This window comes from Sebastes fasciatus, chromosome 9 (genome assembly GCF_043250625.1).
Source record: "Sebastes fasciatus isolate fSebFas1 chromosome 9, fSebFas1.pri, whole genome shotgun sequence".
Lineage (NCBI taxonomy): Eukaryota > Metazoa > Chordata > Actinopteri > Perciformes > Sebastidae > Sebastes > Sebastes fasciatus.
Window position 1 is genome coordinate 9,069,461 of NC_133803.1, and position 15,275 is coordinate 9,084,735.

Genomic DNA, 15,275 nt, shown 5'->3' on the forward strand with positions numbered 1-15,275 from the left:
GAATAGCAGACAAGATGAGTGACAGTCGGAAACGAAGCAGCATGTAAAATAGATAGATGGATAGATAGATAGATAGATAGATAGATAGATAGATAGATAGATAGATAGTAACTTTGTTGATCCCGAGGGAAATTCAAGTTTCCAGCATCACAGTTCCATAGTGCAAAACATGTTTGTAGAAAGGGAGTAAAAAAGTTAGCAGTGCAAAGTACAAAAAAATATGCCAGATATAAAAATATAAGGAGATGAAGAAAACTAAATATAGTGCAGGGTAACAACTGAGATACACGACTATTAAAAAGTGCAGAAGAGACTGTTAAAAATGAGTATAGTGCAGGGTAACTCCAGTAGCTTAGTCTAAAGTGCACTGTATGCATTATTATCTGTACTGCAGACAAATTATGGTATTCTGGAAATTATAAGGTTTATTATAATTATATTGAATAATTTAAGTGATATATGTGCACACATACTAATCATAGGTCAAAACAGCGCTAAATTCGGCTGAATTATTAAAAGGCAGAAGTGGTAAAACGAAAGAGCCGTTTTGGAGCCCAAAGAGCAGACTCTTCTTGGTGAGCTGAGCCAAATGATCCGGCTCACTAAAAAGAGCCTAAATTCCCATCACTAGTTAGAACTAGCTCTGCCTCGTTGCCTCGGTTTCCTCCACTCCGCCCCACTTTCAGCGGGTTGCTAGGCGACGGTAGTCAGGTGACTGTCTGCAGACAGAACATGGCTGATCTGTCAGAAGACCAATGAGGGAAAGGCCAAATTTAGCATAATCGATCTGATTTTTTACGTCGTTTCTGACCACAGTTGACCGTCGTGGACAGCAGTTGACGAGAGGTGTTCAAGGTAAGCATGAGAGCGCTCACATGTGGTTAGATATATTACTCTGTGTCGTTAGGAACAGCTGCAGCTAGCTAACGTTGGTGTTGACTAGCTAAGTTGAGCTAGCTGCTAGCTACTAGCCAAACAGTCCCCGCTGTCTCTTCCAGGAGTCTCAGGAAGAGACAGGAGTGTCTGTGTGAATGTGAAAGCTAGTTGGAGGAAATAACATTTTAGGAAACTCCCTACATGTTGTCCTCGCAAAATGTGACTATTATGGTATGTGCCAAAGCCAAAGCTAGTTTGTTGTATCGGAAGTGTAGCTGTAAAAACTACTGTTACATTAGTTAAAGGAAAGATAACAAGTTACAAGTTAAGATGTCATTTAAGATCAGATAAGATAAGATGAACCTTTATTAATCCTCTGGAGGGAAATTCAGGTGTCAAAGCAGCAACATCAGCAAACAGGGTGAAACACAGGAGAGGTAAAGGTATACAAACATTATAAAAACAATAAAAGAGATATCAAAGATACAGAGTGAATGTGGTGAACATAGTGTGAACAGTCCGTCAATAAATACATGTAGTGTGTACAATAAATCAATGTAATATGTACAAAGTGGTATATAGGATCTATAGTGTAAAGTGCGCCAGTGGTATAAGTTCTTATTATTATCTTGTGGTATAAGTGTGATATAAGTCAATACCCACTCACACACACACAGAGACAGTCCCCCAATGAGCAGGAAGTCACAACACTTTGAATTTATTGTGTCATCAGTTTGTTTTGGACTTGGCCTATTGACATTGTATCTGACTGGACTCATGAAGAACATGAACACATCACACATATACAAACATTGGGCTGAATGATGTTTGTGCCTGGTTTATTTTACAGAGGGGAGGTTTAAACCTTTGACCCGAGGGCAGCACTTCATACTGGTTTTTCAGTTGATAGGAGGCATTATGTGTGATTGATCTGGCCTCTCTGTGGAGGAATGCCATTGTCCTGTCACAGACCTTGTCAACTATTGTTATTTTAGAGCTAAATACAGTTTTTTTTATTTATTTATTTGCACATATATAAAACCTGCTCAAAATCCAGTCAATGAAACAAAAACAAGAAATGTGTCAGGAGAGGTCAAGAAGCCACAGCCTTATACAAAGGACCCCCCAACCCCAGGAGAAAAAAAACAATAACAAAAAGGAAGAAAGATCTAAACTAACATCATTTTAAAAAATACAACAAAAGTTAAACAACAACAAGAAGTACACAAAATGTGCAGTAAAGCCTAACCAATCCAATAAAAACAATGAAATACATACAAAAAACAGTACAGAAGAAAATAAAATATATCTAAACATATTAAAAGATAATTAGACATAATTAATTAAATGATTAGACCAATGATAGGTTGTCCGCAATATGAGACAAGAAAATTGAGTTTTGGAATGCTTTCAATGCAGGTTTCTTTTTTAACAGTCTTTTGCTATTTGCACAGTGTTTCTTAAGTTTTTGGAGGAACTAAATGAAGGGGCATCTACAAGAAAGATGGAGTTGTTCCAAAACTTAATTGTCTGTGGAGCAGCTACAATTTATGGTTTGGGCTTTGGCAATATTGTTGCAAATTTGCAGAAGACAGCTTGTTGTTGCTGCCATTTAAAGTTTATCTAATTTCCTCTAACACGCTTTTACATTCTAACAATCTCTCAGCTGTTTACATCAAGCAAAGACTGGTTCGAATTTTAGGGCTGTGTATTGGCAAGAATCTGACAATACGATACGTATCATCATGATATAGGGGTAACGATTCAATATATTGCAATATATTACGGTACTGTAAGCAAGGCGATATATTGCGATTTTTAAAATTTAATTTTAGGAAAACTGTCATAGTATAAAGACCACACCAGAAAAACACAATTTTTAGAATAGGCAAAAATGATACATTTATACTGCATGCATAAAACGGCATTGTTTTTGCCCCAAACTGCATGGTATTATCATAAAATGGGCATGTCTTTAAAAGGGTAGACTCATGGGTACCCATAGAACCCATTTTGATTCACATATCTAGAGGTCAGAGGTCAAGGGACCCCTTTGAAAATGGCCATGCCAGTTTTTCCTCACCAAAATTTAGCAGAACTTTGGAACGTTATTTAGACTCGCAAGTATGGCATGGGTGGTACCACTGGATTCCGACTGAGCCTGCTACAACCGTCGAGTTTTTAAGAGGTTAATTAAAAATGGATACAGTGTTTTGGAGAATCAGTACAGTATCACAACACATAATATCACGATACTCTTACGCCCCTATCAAATATACAAATTAAAACAGGTATTTGAGCTGCATTATTATGCAATAATAATATTTTTCTTTAAAGTTGGGTTTTCCCTTAATGATTTATGAATGACAAGTGTTTAAAAGCCCTTTTGAATTATTAAGTGATCTGATTGCAGATGAGCGGGTTGCCGGGGGGAATAGCAAATGGCCCAAGCAGGAGTGAACACTTAGAGCAAGATGCTCAGATTTGGGAGAGACCCTGGACTCTTGAAGAGATGCGGCAGAGCAGTGCCAACTGGTCTTTGGCAGCCGACTCGGGGGTAAGTCAGAAACTTTGTCCTCAGCTAAGAATTAGGCCAAGTAATTCATCATCACCTTTTCTCAAATAGTCAGAAAAACGCTGCAGAAATCTGAGTAGTGGCGGAGATTGTGAAATGTGTTCTGCTTCGGTGTAATGAAAGGAACTCTGAAACTGTTGCTGTCTTCATAACTGTTTTTTTTTCTCCACAGCTCTTCCTGTTCCTCCAAGACTTCTCTCAGAGAATGCTGTCAAAGACCCACGATATTGAAAAGCAGTTGGACAGTCTGATTAATGACACCAAGGCCACAGACAGCTGCTTGCACTCTGTCTTTAACGACTTTCTCATGCTGTCCAATACACAGTTTATAGAAAATGTAATGTATATAATTTAAACATTTTTGTTGTACTTCACTTTTGCTTGTAATACTATAACTGTGATAATTAAGACTACTTGTGTGTTTACATTTGGAACTAAAAGTTTACATGATGAAATCTATCTATAAAAAGGTCATTTTACTTTGTGTCCTGTCACAGAGAGTGTATGATGAGGAGGTAGAAGAGACTATTCCTAAGGCTGATGCTTTGGAGAAGCAGCCTGAGCAGGTATAAAGAATGTATTTGATGGCATGGAGCACAACACTGACCAACCAGTATAATACTGAATAACTCTTTTTAGTTTTATTATTTCAGGGATAATATGGCCACAGTACGTGGCATACATTATCCACAAGTCTTGCATTGCCCTGTGAAAATCATTTTTGTTTTTTCTAAAGGAGAAGACTCGAGAGCAGAAAGAGGCAGAGTTGATCCCGAAGATGCAGGAAGCTGTAAACCATGGCCTGAGAGTTCTGGAGTCAGCCTTTGAGCATCTGGACATCAAAGCGGGAAACTCTGACTCAGAGGACGAGGAGGTCACAGACCGAGTGGAGGCCATCCTGGAGCCTAAGGTGGGCTCTTAATCTTAAATCAGTAATTTATGATTACTGCAGAAATGCATGTGATAACGCATCTTTACATGAATCTATTTTATTCTGTGTGTCTGTTTTTGTCCTTTTAGGATCTTTATGTGGACAGGCCACTTCCATATCTGATTGGTTCCCAGGCCTTCATGGAACAGGAGGATGTTGGACTTGGGGACCTTTCAAGTGATGGTAATATACTTATGGAAGCTTCTTCAGGCGCTCCTACATTATACTGCTTATTTCCCCTCACGTATTTGTGTGCTTCTCTTTCCAGAAATGTCAGTTGACAGTGACCGAGACAGTGTAATTGAGAGCGAAGATGGCAAAGAAGCAGTTGTAAGACTCTTTTTTTTTTTTTTTTTTCTTTCACAGTATTTTTCAAGGTTTTTAATTTGCATCGTGCACAGGAAAATGAAACTTTATTGTATGTATATATTTATTTATTTATTTATTTAACAGCATTCAGATGATGACTTTAATCAGGAGGAGGATGAAGGTCACAATAACATTAGGAAGGTAAGCTTGGCCGCCTGTCTGCCAAAACACATCAAAGGTTTAAATGGAACAACTTTACAGTTTTGTGTTTCTCTTCTCACACTCACCTAGAAGTCCTCCATGTTGAGTTATGAGGACGATGAAGAGGAGGAGGATGAGGATTCTGACATATTTGGAGAATCAGACAGGGATGATGATGATGACGACGACGACAACGACACAAAGGTATGCCTGTTACAACTTTGCTCTAGTACTTAAGAGATATCTTTTGTGAATGGGTTATTTGTAATTTCAGACTGAAATCATTCAGTTCTGATCTACAGCAGTGGTTCTCAACCAGGGGTCCTTGAGGGATTCCAGGGGGTCTCCAGAAAAAGGGGGAATAGTTTATTTTCACTATTTAATACACTTTAGTAGTGAGCCCAATCTGAGTAAGAGTGACTATTCTGATCATAGGTTTCACTTCCTCCACGGTTATCTCCACAACTGAAGAATTCTGGTCTTAATCATTAATCAAACCAATACCAACATATTTTCAGTTGGAGGTCCCTGATGATAAATCGGATCAAATGGGGGTCCCTAAAACTAATGTGTATCAATGTAGGGGTCCTTGACAGGAAAAAGGTTGAGAACCACTGATCTACAGTACCTCAGGGACTTTGTTAATCTGGTTGTTTTCATGTCAAATTCAGAACACAGGCCCGTCATCTTTTGCTGATGAGCTGGCAGCCCGAATCAAGGGCGAACCAGTTAACAAACCAGAAGGAGATCGTGCATGTAAGTCACTGTCGTTATCAACCAACCGGTAGCATATCATCTCACTTTTGTTACTCCCACTCTTCACATTTAATTTAAGGAAAATGCAGCATCAAAGTTTACATTTTTGAGATTTAAGTGATGACATCGTTGCATGTGCATGCTCATGGCTTTTGTGTTTCTACCACATCTACTATGTCTTTTGAAGCATTGGCATCTAAGAAGAAAAGTAAAAGCAGGAAAGAACCAAAGCCTGCAAAGCCACAGGGTAGGACTTTCATTCATCATCTTTCATTTAATTTTGCATTAGTTATTTCCACGGCAGGACCATTGTTCCCAGTTTGCTCCTCAATACTGTTTATATGCATTGTAACAGCAGCTGACGAGGACAGCGATGACATGTTTAAGCCACCGAAGATGGACGACGATGAATTCTCCCCGTTTGGAGGGAAAAGTGGCCTCTTCAGTGGAGGAAGAGGCCTGTTTGACGATGACGACGAGGTATATTAAACTGAATGGTTTTCAGAGCTCCCTCTTATTCAGCCCAACGAACTGTAGACTTCAACCAGAACTTGATTTGTGCTGTATTGCGTTTTGTCATTCAGGGGGATCTTTTCGCTGAGGCACCGAAACCTCCAGTGCCCGTAGAGAAAAAGGTGCTGAATGAAAGCACGAAAAGCACAGATCAAATTGCAGGTAAGACAGACTCTCTAAACAGATTTGTGCAAAGACATATGGATTAGATGGATACAAACATATAGACAAACACTGGACTAGCAGAGTGGCACATAACTTTTATTTTCCATTCAAGAATCCGTCAAACCTGGAAAGAAGAAGATTCCAGCGGGTGCCGTTTCAATATTCCCAGGTAGTAGCATTTCCTTGTAAGACAGCTAATATCAAGTCTGCTTCATCGTCCTCAACTAAACCAAATCACTTTCTCTCCACAGATAACAGCCTGTTCAGTTCAGGGAATGACTCTGATTCAGTTGGGAGCAAGGAGAATGGGTCTCCAGCTCCTAAGACCAATGCTGCCTCCAAACAGGTTCCTACGGGAGCTGCTGTTGGCGGAGGAGGAAGTGGGCTGTTTGATGAAGAGGAAGAGGATGACGACTTCTTCAGTGGTAAAAGTCTGAAAAAGTCTGACTCTGGTAAGTGTGTGAGAATCGATGCTACTACAGTCCAGGTTCAAGTGGGATCCTCACCCTCAAACCCCCCTGTGTTCCCTCTTTTTTCAGCTGGACAGAAGAAGCCCAAGAAAGCTGTTGACCTTTTCGATGAAGACAATGAGGATGGTGACATATTCAGTGAGAAGTACAGTGTGTCGACTCCAGCCCAGAGCAAGAAGGAAGTAGTGGAAGAGCAGGTTAAACCACCTGAGAAAAAGGTAAAGCGTCTCAATGCGGTTGAACATGACAGTATTGATAGTTTTATGATTTGGTTTGGTATATCTACATTGTGTTTTTGTGGTCTGTAGAAGAGTTCCTATGTTGATGATTCCTTGTTATGTTTAGATGCCGGCAGGCGCCATCTCTCTGTTTGGACCCGGGACTCAAAGCTTGCTCAGTGAGGGCCTGAAAAAGCGTCAGCAGTCTACCAGCGAGGAGTCTGAGAAATCCGAGGAGGTCTGAATAGATCATTGTCTAACAATATACTCCTGACAAAATCTAATTTGCTGTGTTTTCACATGCAAAATGCTAGTTTTTCGACCAAAATGTTTTGCACTGCCTCCTTATACACCATCAGCTGGTTGTAGGCCACAGTGTATTTTCATTTTTTATCTACAGTTATACCAGTTTATTGTAACTCTTATGTTCACTTTTTGTTTTGGGGTCGTGCCCGCTGCTACGTTGACTCACAAGCTCATTTATCAGATATGAGTGCCATTAAATGATCAGACATAGTTGCAGTCAGTATATTGTAGTTTGCTCCGGGTGCTATATTGGAGTGCAGTCTGAGAAAAGGCCAAATTCGATTTAGTTTAGAGGGCACTGCTGGCCTTTACTCCTGTTGATACAGTTTGCTCGGTACCAGCATTTTCTTTTAAGACTAAAACCTCATACTTTCAAAAAGGAAGTTAGAATTTAAAGAAATCTATTTAAATTTTCATCTTCATGTTGTGCATTTCAGAACGGGCCGGCTCCGCATGCTGCGAAGCCTGCTGCAAAGCCTGCTGTCAAGCCTGCTGTCAAGCAGAAACCCCAGACCAGAGGCCTCTTTTCCGATGATGAAGACACACAGGTAAGGCTCTCAAACTTCTCTGGGAAAAAAGTGATGACAGTAATAATAGATTTGAATTACATTATATATGTATATTTGCCTTCCATAGGCATCTCCAACTATCCCTAAGAGCCAGTCTAAGCCTGAACTTACAAGCCAGGGCAAAACCAGCAAGGCCCCTTTGTCATTATTTGACGATGAGGAAGAAGAGGTGAGAATAATAAACTAATATTTCACACACTTGGACAAAACTGAATTAGGTTATTTTTGCTGTGAGTACGTTAAAATAATCTGGTTCTCCACTTTGCAGGATCTGTTTGCAGCTGCAGCAAAGTCTAAATCAAAACCTAATCAACCTAAAGCCTCCACGCCGCAACCCAGTAAAGCTGAGTCCAGCTCCCTCTTCAGTGATGATGAGGTATGAGATTACAAAAAGTCACATTTTACTGCTGCATGCCAATATTTAATGGGGGCGTACAATATGGTACATTATTCTGCTGAATATTTGAACGACAGGACCAGTGGGTGACTTCTAAAAGTAGTGCTGGGAAGCCAGAGGTCAAGACAGGAGGGATGAAGGCCAGTGCCAGTGCTCCTTCCAGTCTCCCCAGTGCCAAAATGTCTCACAAAAGCAGCCTTTTTGATAATGATGATGACGACGACCTGTTTGCGCCAACAACAGAGTCAAGGTGTGTACACGTCCGCTCACTTTCATCATACTTTACAGAAGTACACTTGTTTTTCTTACCTAACCTGTCGTTCTGTCGCTCTTCATATAGCCAGAAGAAGTCTCAGAGAGTTGCTCTCTTGTTTGAAGACGAGGGTGATGTTGAAGATAAAGGATCTCTCTTTGGCGTCAAACCTGCTGTCAACACAAACACTGCAGCCCCAGCTGCTAAGGTGAGTGCACTGACTTATTTTTTGTGTTTTACATTGGTAATGAAAAACAATCTTGTTTTGAAGATTGCCTCCAGTGGGCTTTAAAAGGGTTTAATAAGCTCAAGTGGTGAAAGAGGACCGTTTAGATCCTTCAATTACACAGAAAGATAAAGTAGACTCTGAGTTTGCCCACAGCAGTGATATTTAAAAAGCTTCTGTAATAGTTCATTTTTAACACCATGTCATTTGCATTATCTCCCACACTGAGATTAAATTCTTTAATTCCTGTATTCTTCAGACATCTGCTGTGGCCTCTCAGTCATCCCCTCTGTTAGAGAAACCAGAGGAGGTTGTAGTTTCTACGACAGCAGCAGAGGACAAGCCTTCAGAGCAGGAGAAGCCAGCAGCAAAGACTCCTGAGCCGCTCCCGTCAGCGCCCTCGCCAGAGATCAGCGAAAGTAAAAAGAAGCCTGCCGGAGCAGTCAGTCTTTTTGGAGGCATCGACGTCTTTGCCAACAAGCAGACAAAGAGCCCGTTGGATGAAGATGACAACGGTGACAGCTTCCTCTCTGAGGACAGCCCACCACCAAATGTCAAGAAGGAGGAGAAGAAGGAGGAGAAAGTCAAAACAAACACTGTTAGTCTATTTGACGCCGAGGAGGAAGATGAGTCCGATTGGAATGACCCGATATTCCCACCCAGTAAACCCGCAGCAAGCAACACACTAAAGGTTTGTATGATTTACAGTAAGAATAGTGTGAACAAATGATTTAGTTGCATTGGTATGCTGTCTCTCCTGCAGTCAAGGTAATAAAATGTGTGTGTTTTATTTACAGCCTACAGAGGAGCGACCACAAGCAAAGAGCACAGGTGTGTTCCAGGATGAGGAGCTGCTGTTCAGTCAGACGCAGCAGAAGGACAACGACCCGGATGTTGACCTGTTTGCCACCTCAGGGAAAGCTGCGGTCAGTATGTTAGATCTTCTTATCTGTTTGTAGGGGGGCTTCATTACAGAAACTTCCTAAGTCTGAAATCCTATATTATCTCAATTTAGGATGACATTTAGGATTTTTGTTACAGAAGCATGTTTCCTAACTGCATTTAGGACAAAAAAAACTTATCTTATCTTAGGATAGGAATTTAACTATTACACAACTTGGGGATTTTTTAAGGATGTCCTAAATTCAAAATAACTGCCAAAAATACTGTAGCAGCAGTACTGTTGTTAGGTCTGTATGGCATTGACAGTGAAGATGGGGAACAACACAACACTGAAACATAATGATTGAAAGGCTACTCAAACATATGATGACGCTTTAGATTTCCCAGACCATGTATTAATGGGCATATATTGACTGCCAAGATGATTCATTTTGAAATTGATCGAAGTGCTACGTCCGACACGATTAGCACCTCCAACTCCTTGTAGCTAAAATTGAATGGCCATCTTTTTTTGTCCATGATAGCAAGCTAGCTAGCCAGTGACAATTGAGAGCTGTTGATATTATGGCTTGTCCATCTTGAGCAGCCTACCGGTACCTGGTAATCAAAGATGCAGGCATGACAGGACGAGTGCCGATTGAAGAATCAAATGTACAGTTCTAAGTAGGATTTCTTAAGTTAAGAAAAGATAGGAGGTCTGAGATAGGATAGGACACAGCCATGCGTTTAGAAATTGCTTCTGTAATAGGAAACTTATCTTTGAAACCTAAGTTAAGATAGGACAGGCAGGTAGATTTCTTCTGTAACGAGGCCCCTGTTTCTTTTGTCTCTGCAAGCAGCATGTTTTTACACAACTGCATGCTGTCTCTAAATGCAGATGCCTTTCATTAGATGGTAAGGAGACATGACTATGTTTACGTTTTAGAGCTCCAAGCTCAGCTCAGCGAAGCCAGCAGCACAAAGTCTGTTCGCAGATGACGATGAGGATGACCTCTTCAGCTCCATCAAGCCAAAAGCTCCTCGTCCGGTACCAATTTGATTATTTTCTTGTGATTTAGAATTATGCTGGATTCCTGCTTCCCTAACATTGTATATTACATCAGCTGTGTGAGTAGTCATTGAACTGAACCACACATTTTATATCAGTGGGAGAACGTTCATCTATCTCATTCGATTTCATCCTCAGAAAATTGCAGAGAAGCCCAGTAAACCTAATGAGAGAGCACCACTAGCAAGTCCAGAGTCTGTATCTGAGATTCAGGTGAGTCTACTGTAAGCATTTACTCCAATAATATCATGGATTGTTTTGTACCTCTTGAGCCATAAACACACATACCTGTGTGTCCATGCGGTTTTGATTTAGGGTTTATTTATGCTTGTATTAGCTGGGTTTTTTTAATACTTTTTGACATGTTGTGATAGACACACGGTGTTGTTTTACACAAGAAATGCCTTCACTGGATTAAATTCTGAACCTGCTGTAATCTGACCACACAGAAACCTGCACCAAGCCCTGTAAAACCTAAAGATTCCTCATCAAGGATTGGGAAGCTTCAAGTAATATTTTTGTTTTTATTGCTTCAAAAGTCTTCATTGCTGACATTTCACTCTGATTCCTCCTGAGGCAGGACTTTTCTATTCCCTCTCACGCGTTGTCTTTTGTCTGGGCTTTTTTTTCATATTCCAACTTAATAGCTTGGCTCCGATACAGCAGCATGACCACCAAGATGAAGATAACTATCCGTTTTGATTTCATTTTGCTAAACTGGAAGAATTTGCTCGCGCTTTCTTTCAGTTTTACAAGATGTTGTTGCATCTTGCTCTTGCTTCATTTCCATCCACAGTACTGATTTTTTTTCATTTTCCTATGAATGATCTGCTGCTTGGAAACACTCTGACAAACTTCCTGACAAGAGAGTAGTTGTGTGTTGTTAACTGGAGAGTCTGTTTAGTCTTTGGTCAGTGTTCAGGGTCCATGGTGTGTTGTTTTCCCTTGATAAATGATTGTATTGTTTGGTCTGATCTTATCATATTCAGGCCAATTTGATGATCAACCCGGCTGCGTTGCTCCCCGGTGCTGTCCCCAGTATGCCAGGGGCCGTAAGTGTCCTCCCTGGCATGGCTCCTAGTTCCTCCTCTGGGGTGTCCAGCTCCAGCCTGAGCCCCAGCCCTGTCACGACTCCTGTAGGAGCCCAGGCAGACCGCGAGGGAGGAGTGAGCTTCGACATCCCAGTCGAGGTTACAACACTGCAGAGCGCACACAAGGTGTGTTTTTGATCACTGGAGTTTTATATCTGTTATCTACAAGTCTTTTAATAATGTGGTGCAGGGACGACGTATATTTGTGGGCCAACCAGGAAGTTAGCATCGCCCTGGTTCCCTCGATAAAAAGCCAATGGGATTTTTTCCATTGGATTTTGGATTATTGCAGAAAAATAAGCTCTGTGGCAAACACACGTTTATGATATTTGCTCGTTTTCTTCAGCAAGATAATTTCCACAAATGAATTTTTGAAGCATAAATGCAATTGCTAGAAGTAAAAAGCTTACATTAGGCTATAAATGAATTACACCACAGTTGCATGAGCGTGAGTATACACAACTAGGCTGTAAAGGTGGATGAGTCGGCGTGATGACGTTTAGTAGTCTCATTTAGCCATTTGTTAGCAACCGCCTTTTTTTAGACACGTAAAAGCTTCAAAATTAACGAGTGTGGTATTTACTGACCTATTTTATATCATAGAACAAAACTTTAAAATCTCTTAAGCTTGTGTTAACCACAGACCTTATTTCAGGCGTCTAACTGAAAAGCCATTGACTTCTAGAATAGGGAACCGGAAGTGCAACAATGCTAACTCAGTTCTGGGTTTTAGGACTCATTCCTGCACCACTCTATTGCTTTTTTTTTTCTTCTTGAATTTCTGATGTGATGTTGTGAGTGAAAATCTTTTTTCATGCAGGGACGTGCCAAAGGTTCTGTACAACGGAGACCGCAGTCCAGAGCAGCGAGGCAGCAAGCAGCCCAAAGGACTGTAAAGGATAAAAAAGAGACCGTGGGTGGAGACGTTCTCGGGCCGAACCCCAGTCTGTCTGGTTTAGCCTTACCTCCACCAGACAAGTCCAGCCAGACACGTGGCAGTCCGACACTACCTAACTCGACTGCACCCGCAGCCGCCTCACCTTCTCAATCCTCTCTCCCTGAAATCTCCCCCAGACCCTCTGTTCTGACACTACCAGTATCTACAAACACTGGAAAGAAAGACTCCAGTAAAGACAGCAGCGTTACCAAGGTGCTGCCGTCTCCTGATGAGGATGACCTTTTTGCCTCGGACGGTCTGTTTGGGGCCACCTCGGTCACTAACACACCCTCCGCCAGACAAACTACCAAGACTACACAACCTCAGGCCAGTAGCGAGGTGGGATTGAAGAAAGACGAAAGCACTCCCCCGTCCATTTTTGATGCCAACACTGGCGACCTTTTCCAAAAGGTCAAACCAAGGTCAACTACTAAGAAAGCCATGGTCTCGTCCTTTTTGGAAGAAGATGATGATGATGAGGACATCTTTGGTTTGAGCAACAGCTCCACTCCCACGTCCACGAGTAGTAAAGAAATCAAGAACAGCAGTAGCTTTTCAAAGCAGGACATCTTCCAGGTAGCTTTCATTTTACATTGATGGTAATACTGTCAAGGTTTTCTGTGCCCTCATAAGAATAAGTTTCATTTCTTTTCTTATCGGCTGAATTTCTTATGTTCTCAGGATGAAGTAGCCGCTGTGCCTAAAGTTCACAAGAAGCACAAAGAGAAGAGCCTTGATGCCAGCTTGTTCGACGACAACATAGACATTTTTGCCGACCTGACGGACACTTTAAAACCAAAACAGAAGTCCAAGACAAAGGGAGAGACCAAGTCAATATTTGATGATGACATGGGTAAGAAGGAATAAAATGCATGCACTCATTTGATACCGTCTGTCCTGTGGTCTACCTTTTTTAAAAATTGCATATTTAACCAAATAATTTGTCCATCTCTCTGTTCTTTAAAGATGACATCTTCTCACCAAGCACAGTAAAACCAGTCACGAAGGCTCCCCAGAAATCAAAGAAAACACCACCGTCTCAGGAGACCAGTACAGCAGCAGATTCAAGCAACATATTTGATGATCCACTTAATGCTCTTGGTGGGAACTGAACTTGTTGTGTCTGAGCAGCCAGATTTGTACAATTGTGGATTAATTCTTTTGTCATTTGGATCGCTGAAAGATTGGAGATCGGATACACTGTTGATAGAGTATTTATTCATATGAATTCATATAAATACTGGGGCTTATTTTTTGGCAGATGTAGACTCAAATGAAAATGATTCCAGTCATCTTCTGACAGCACTTCCAAAATCATCTTGGTATCAGATCATATTATGGTATAGTTATTATACAGTGTACTGTTAATCTTTATTATACATAATAGCACTTTATAAGCATACTATATGCTTAGCCTCAAAGCCTGCAGAAATTAAGAGTAAATTGTTTTGTTTGTTTTGAAGAAGTTTATCCTTTTGCTTTTCCATGTTGAGATTCCATGTCTTTGGGTTTGTGCCATATCATGGTTATGATGAGAAATCAATGTGTTTACTTACTGTCTTAGGCATTTTGACAATGTTTTTATTAATAAGAAATTCATCAATTTCTTAACTTTGGCTGTGATGAAAAAGGAAATTCATTTTTAATAACTAAAAAGAAACATATTTTATGCTATCTGAAATGAGTGTGATTATTTCCAAGTCACTTGTGTGTGTCTGTCTAGACTTTGATATTGATCAGTGTCTGAGATGAGCAGGAAGCCCATTCCGAAGAGAGGGAACTTTAGATATGTGATTATTAACACCATTTCTCTTTCATTTTTGGATGATTGAGGTTTAGTGTTTTTGCTAAGGTCACTATTATTAAAGTAAAAAAGGAAGAATTGAAGTGTATTAGTATTTAAAGAGAAACCCACCCGACTGCTTCCTGGTTCTATAACCCCCATAGTAGGTAGTAAGTAAAGGTTTCCAAAACTAAACGCATAAAAAAGTAAGTTCTTGTATTGGTTTGTGCCTCGAACATGGCATTTAAAGCCTTTTTGTCTTATATAAATATATAGGATTGGGACCTTTTTGCTGCAATGGGGCTACAAATTGGATTTGAAAACAGACATTTTGAAGGATATATAATTATATTAACACTTGTACAGTAAAAATATCAACTTCATGTGAACATAGAGAAACTGTTCAACTTTGTTTTAAGAGATGTTTTTTATTGGTGCATAACCTATTAAGTGTTTTAACATTATTATTTCTTCAAAAGATGAAGAAGAAAATCGATTGCTGGCAGCCCATCATCATCATCACTTGCACCAATGATGTAACCAAATATTTTATGTTTTTTTAAGCCAGTTATAATTAGGTAGGTAGGTAGGTACTTTATTAATCCCAGAGGGGAAATTTCTGAGTTACAGCAGCAAAAGATAGAACAAGCACACAACAAGATTAAGAATATAATAAGAATAAATAAGATAGAAAATAAGCATTAGCAATAAATACTCTTAAAAGCTGGTTAGCAAGTGCCAGTACTAA

At 40.3% G+C, this 15,275-nt stretch overlaps 1 protein-coding gene across 7 annotated transcripts; it reads left to right on the plus strand.

The window, feature by feature from the left end:
- Positions 1-705: 705 nt before the first annotated feature.
- washc2c (WASH complex subunit 2C) lies at positions 706-14,425 on the plus strand. Of its 7 annotated transcripts, none has more exons than XM_074645850.1 (31): positions 706-855; positions 3,290-3,433; positions 3,624-3,788; positions 3,949-4,017; positions 4,188-4,361; positions 4,472-4,565; positions 4,651-4,712; positions 4,836-4,892; positions 4,983-5,102; positions 5,567-5,648; positions 5,836-5,895; positions 6,004-6,128; positions 6,233-6,323; positions 6,439-6,495; positions 6,578-6,778; positions 6,866-7,014; positions 7,142-7,252; positions 7,758-7,868; positions 7,957-8,058; positions 8,158-8,265; positions 8,364-8,536; positions 8,627-8,747; positions 9,025-9,456; positions 9,563-9,691; positions 10,594-10,695; positions 10,855-10,929; positions 11,166-11,225; positions 11,706-11,933; positions 12,628-13,320; positions 13,426-13,597; positions 13,711-14,425. In XM_074645850.1, exons 2-31 carry the CDS (start codon positions 3,290-3,292, stop codon positions 13,854-13,856), a joined length of 4,413 nt encoding a protein of 1,470 aa, XP_074501951.1. In that variant the 5' UTR covers positions 706-855; the 3' UTR covers positions 13,857-14,425. The 7 variants fall into 7 exon arrangements, with proteins under 7 accessions (XP_074501951.1, XP_074501953.1, XP_074501952.1 ...); XM_074645852.1 differs by having other exon boundaries at positions 6,007-6,128; XM_074645851.1 differs by having other exon boundaries at positions 4,983-5,096; positions 5,564-5,648.
- Positions 14,426-15,275: the final 850 nt, after the last annotated feature.

What these genes read in the sequence shown, in the direction of transcription:
- washc2c (XM_074645850.1), top strand. Translation starts at nt 3,290, where the DNA reads ATGAGCGGGTTGCCGGGGGGAATAGCAAATGGCCCAAGCAGGAGTGAA. An exon ending in CTGCAGCCCCAGCTGCTAAG is followed by an intron (nt 8,748 to 9,024) that starts GTGAGTGCACTG and finishes TGTATTCTTCAG; the next exon opens with ACATCTGCTGTGGCCTCTCA. An exon ending in CAGCAAGCAACACACTAAAG is followed by an intron (nt 9,457 to 9,562) that starts GTTTGTATGATT and finishes TTTTATTTACAG; the next exon opens with CCTACAGAGGAGCGACCACA.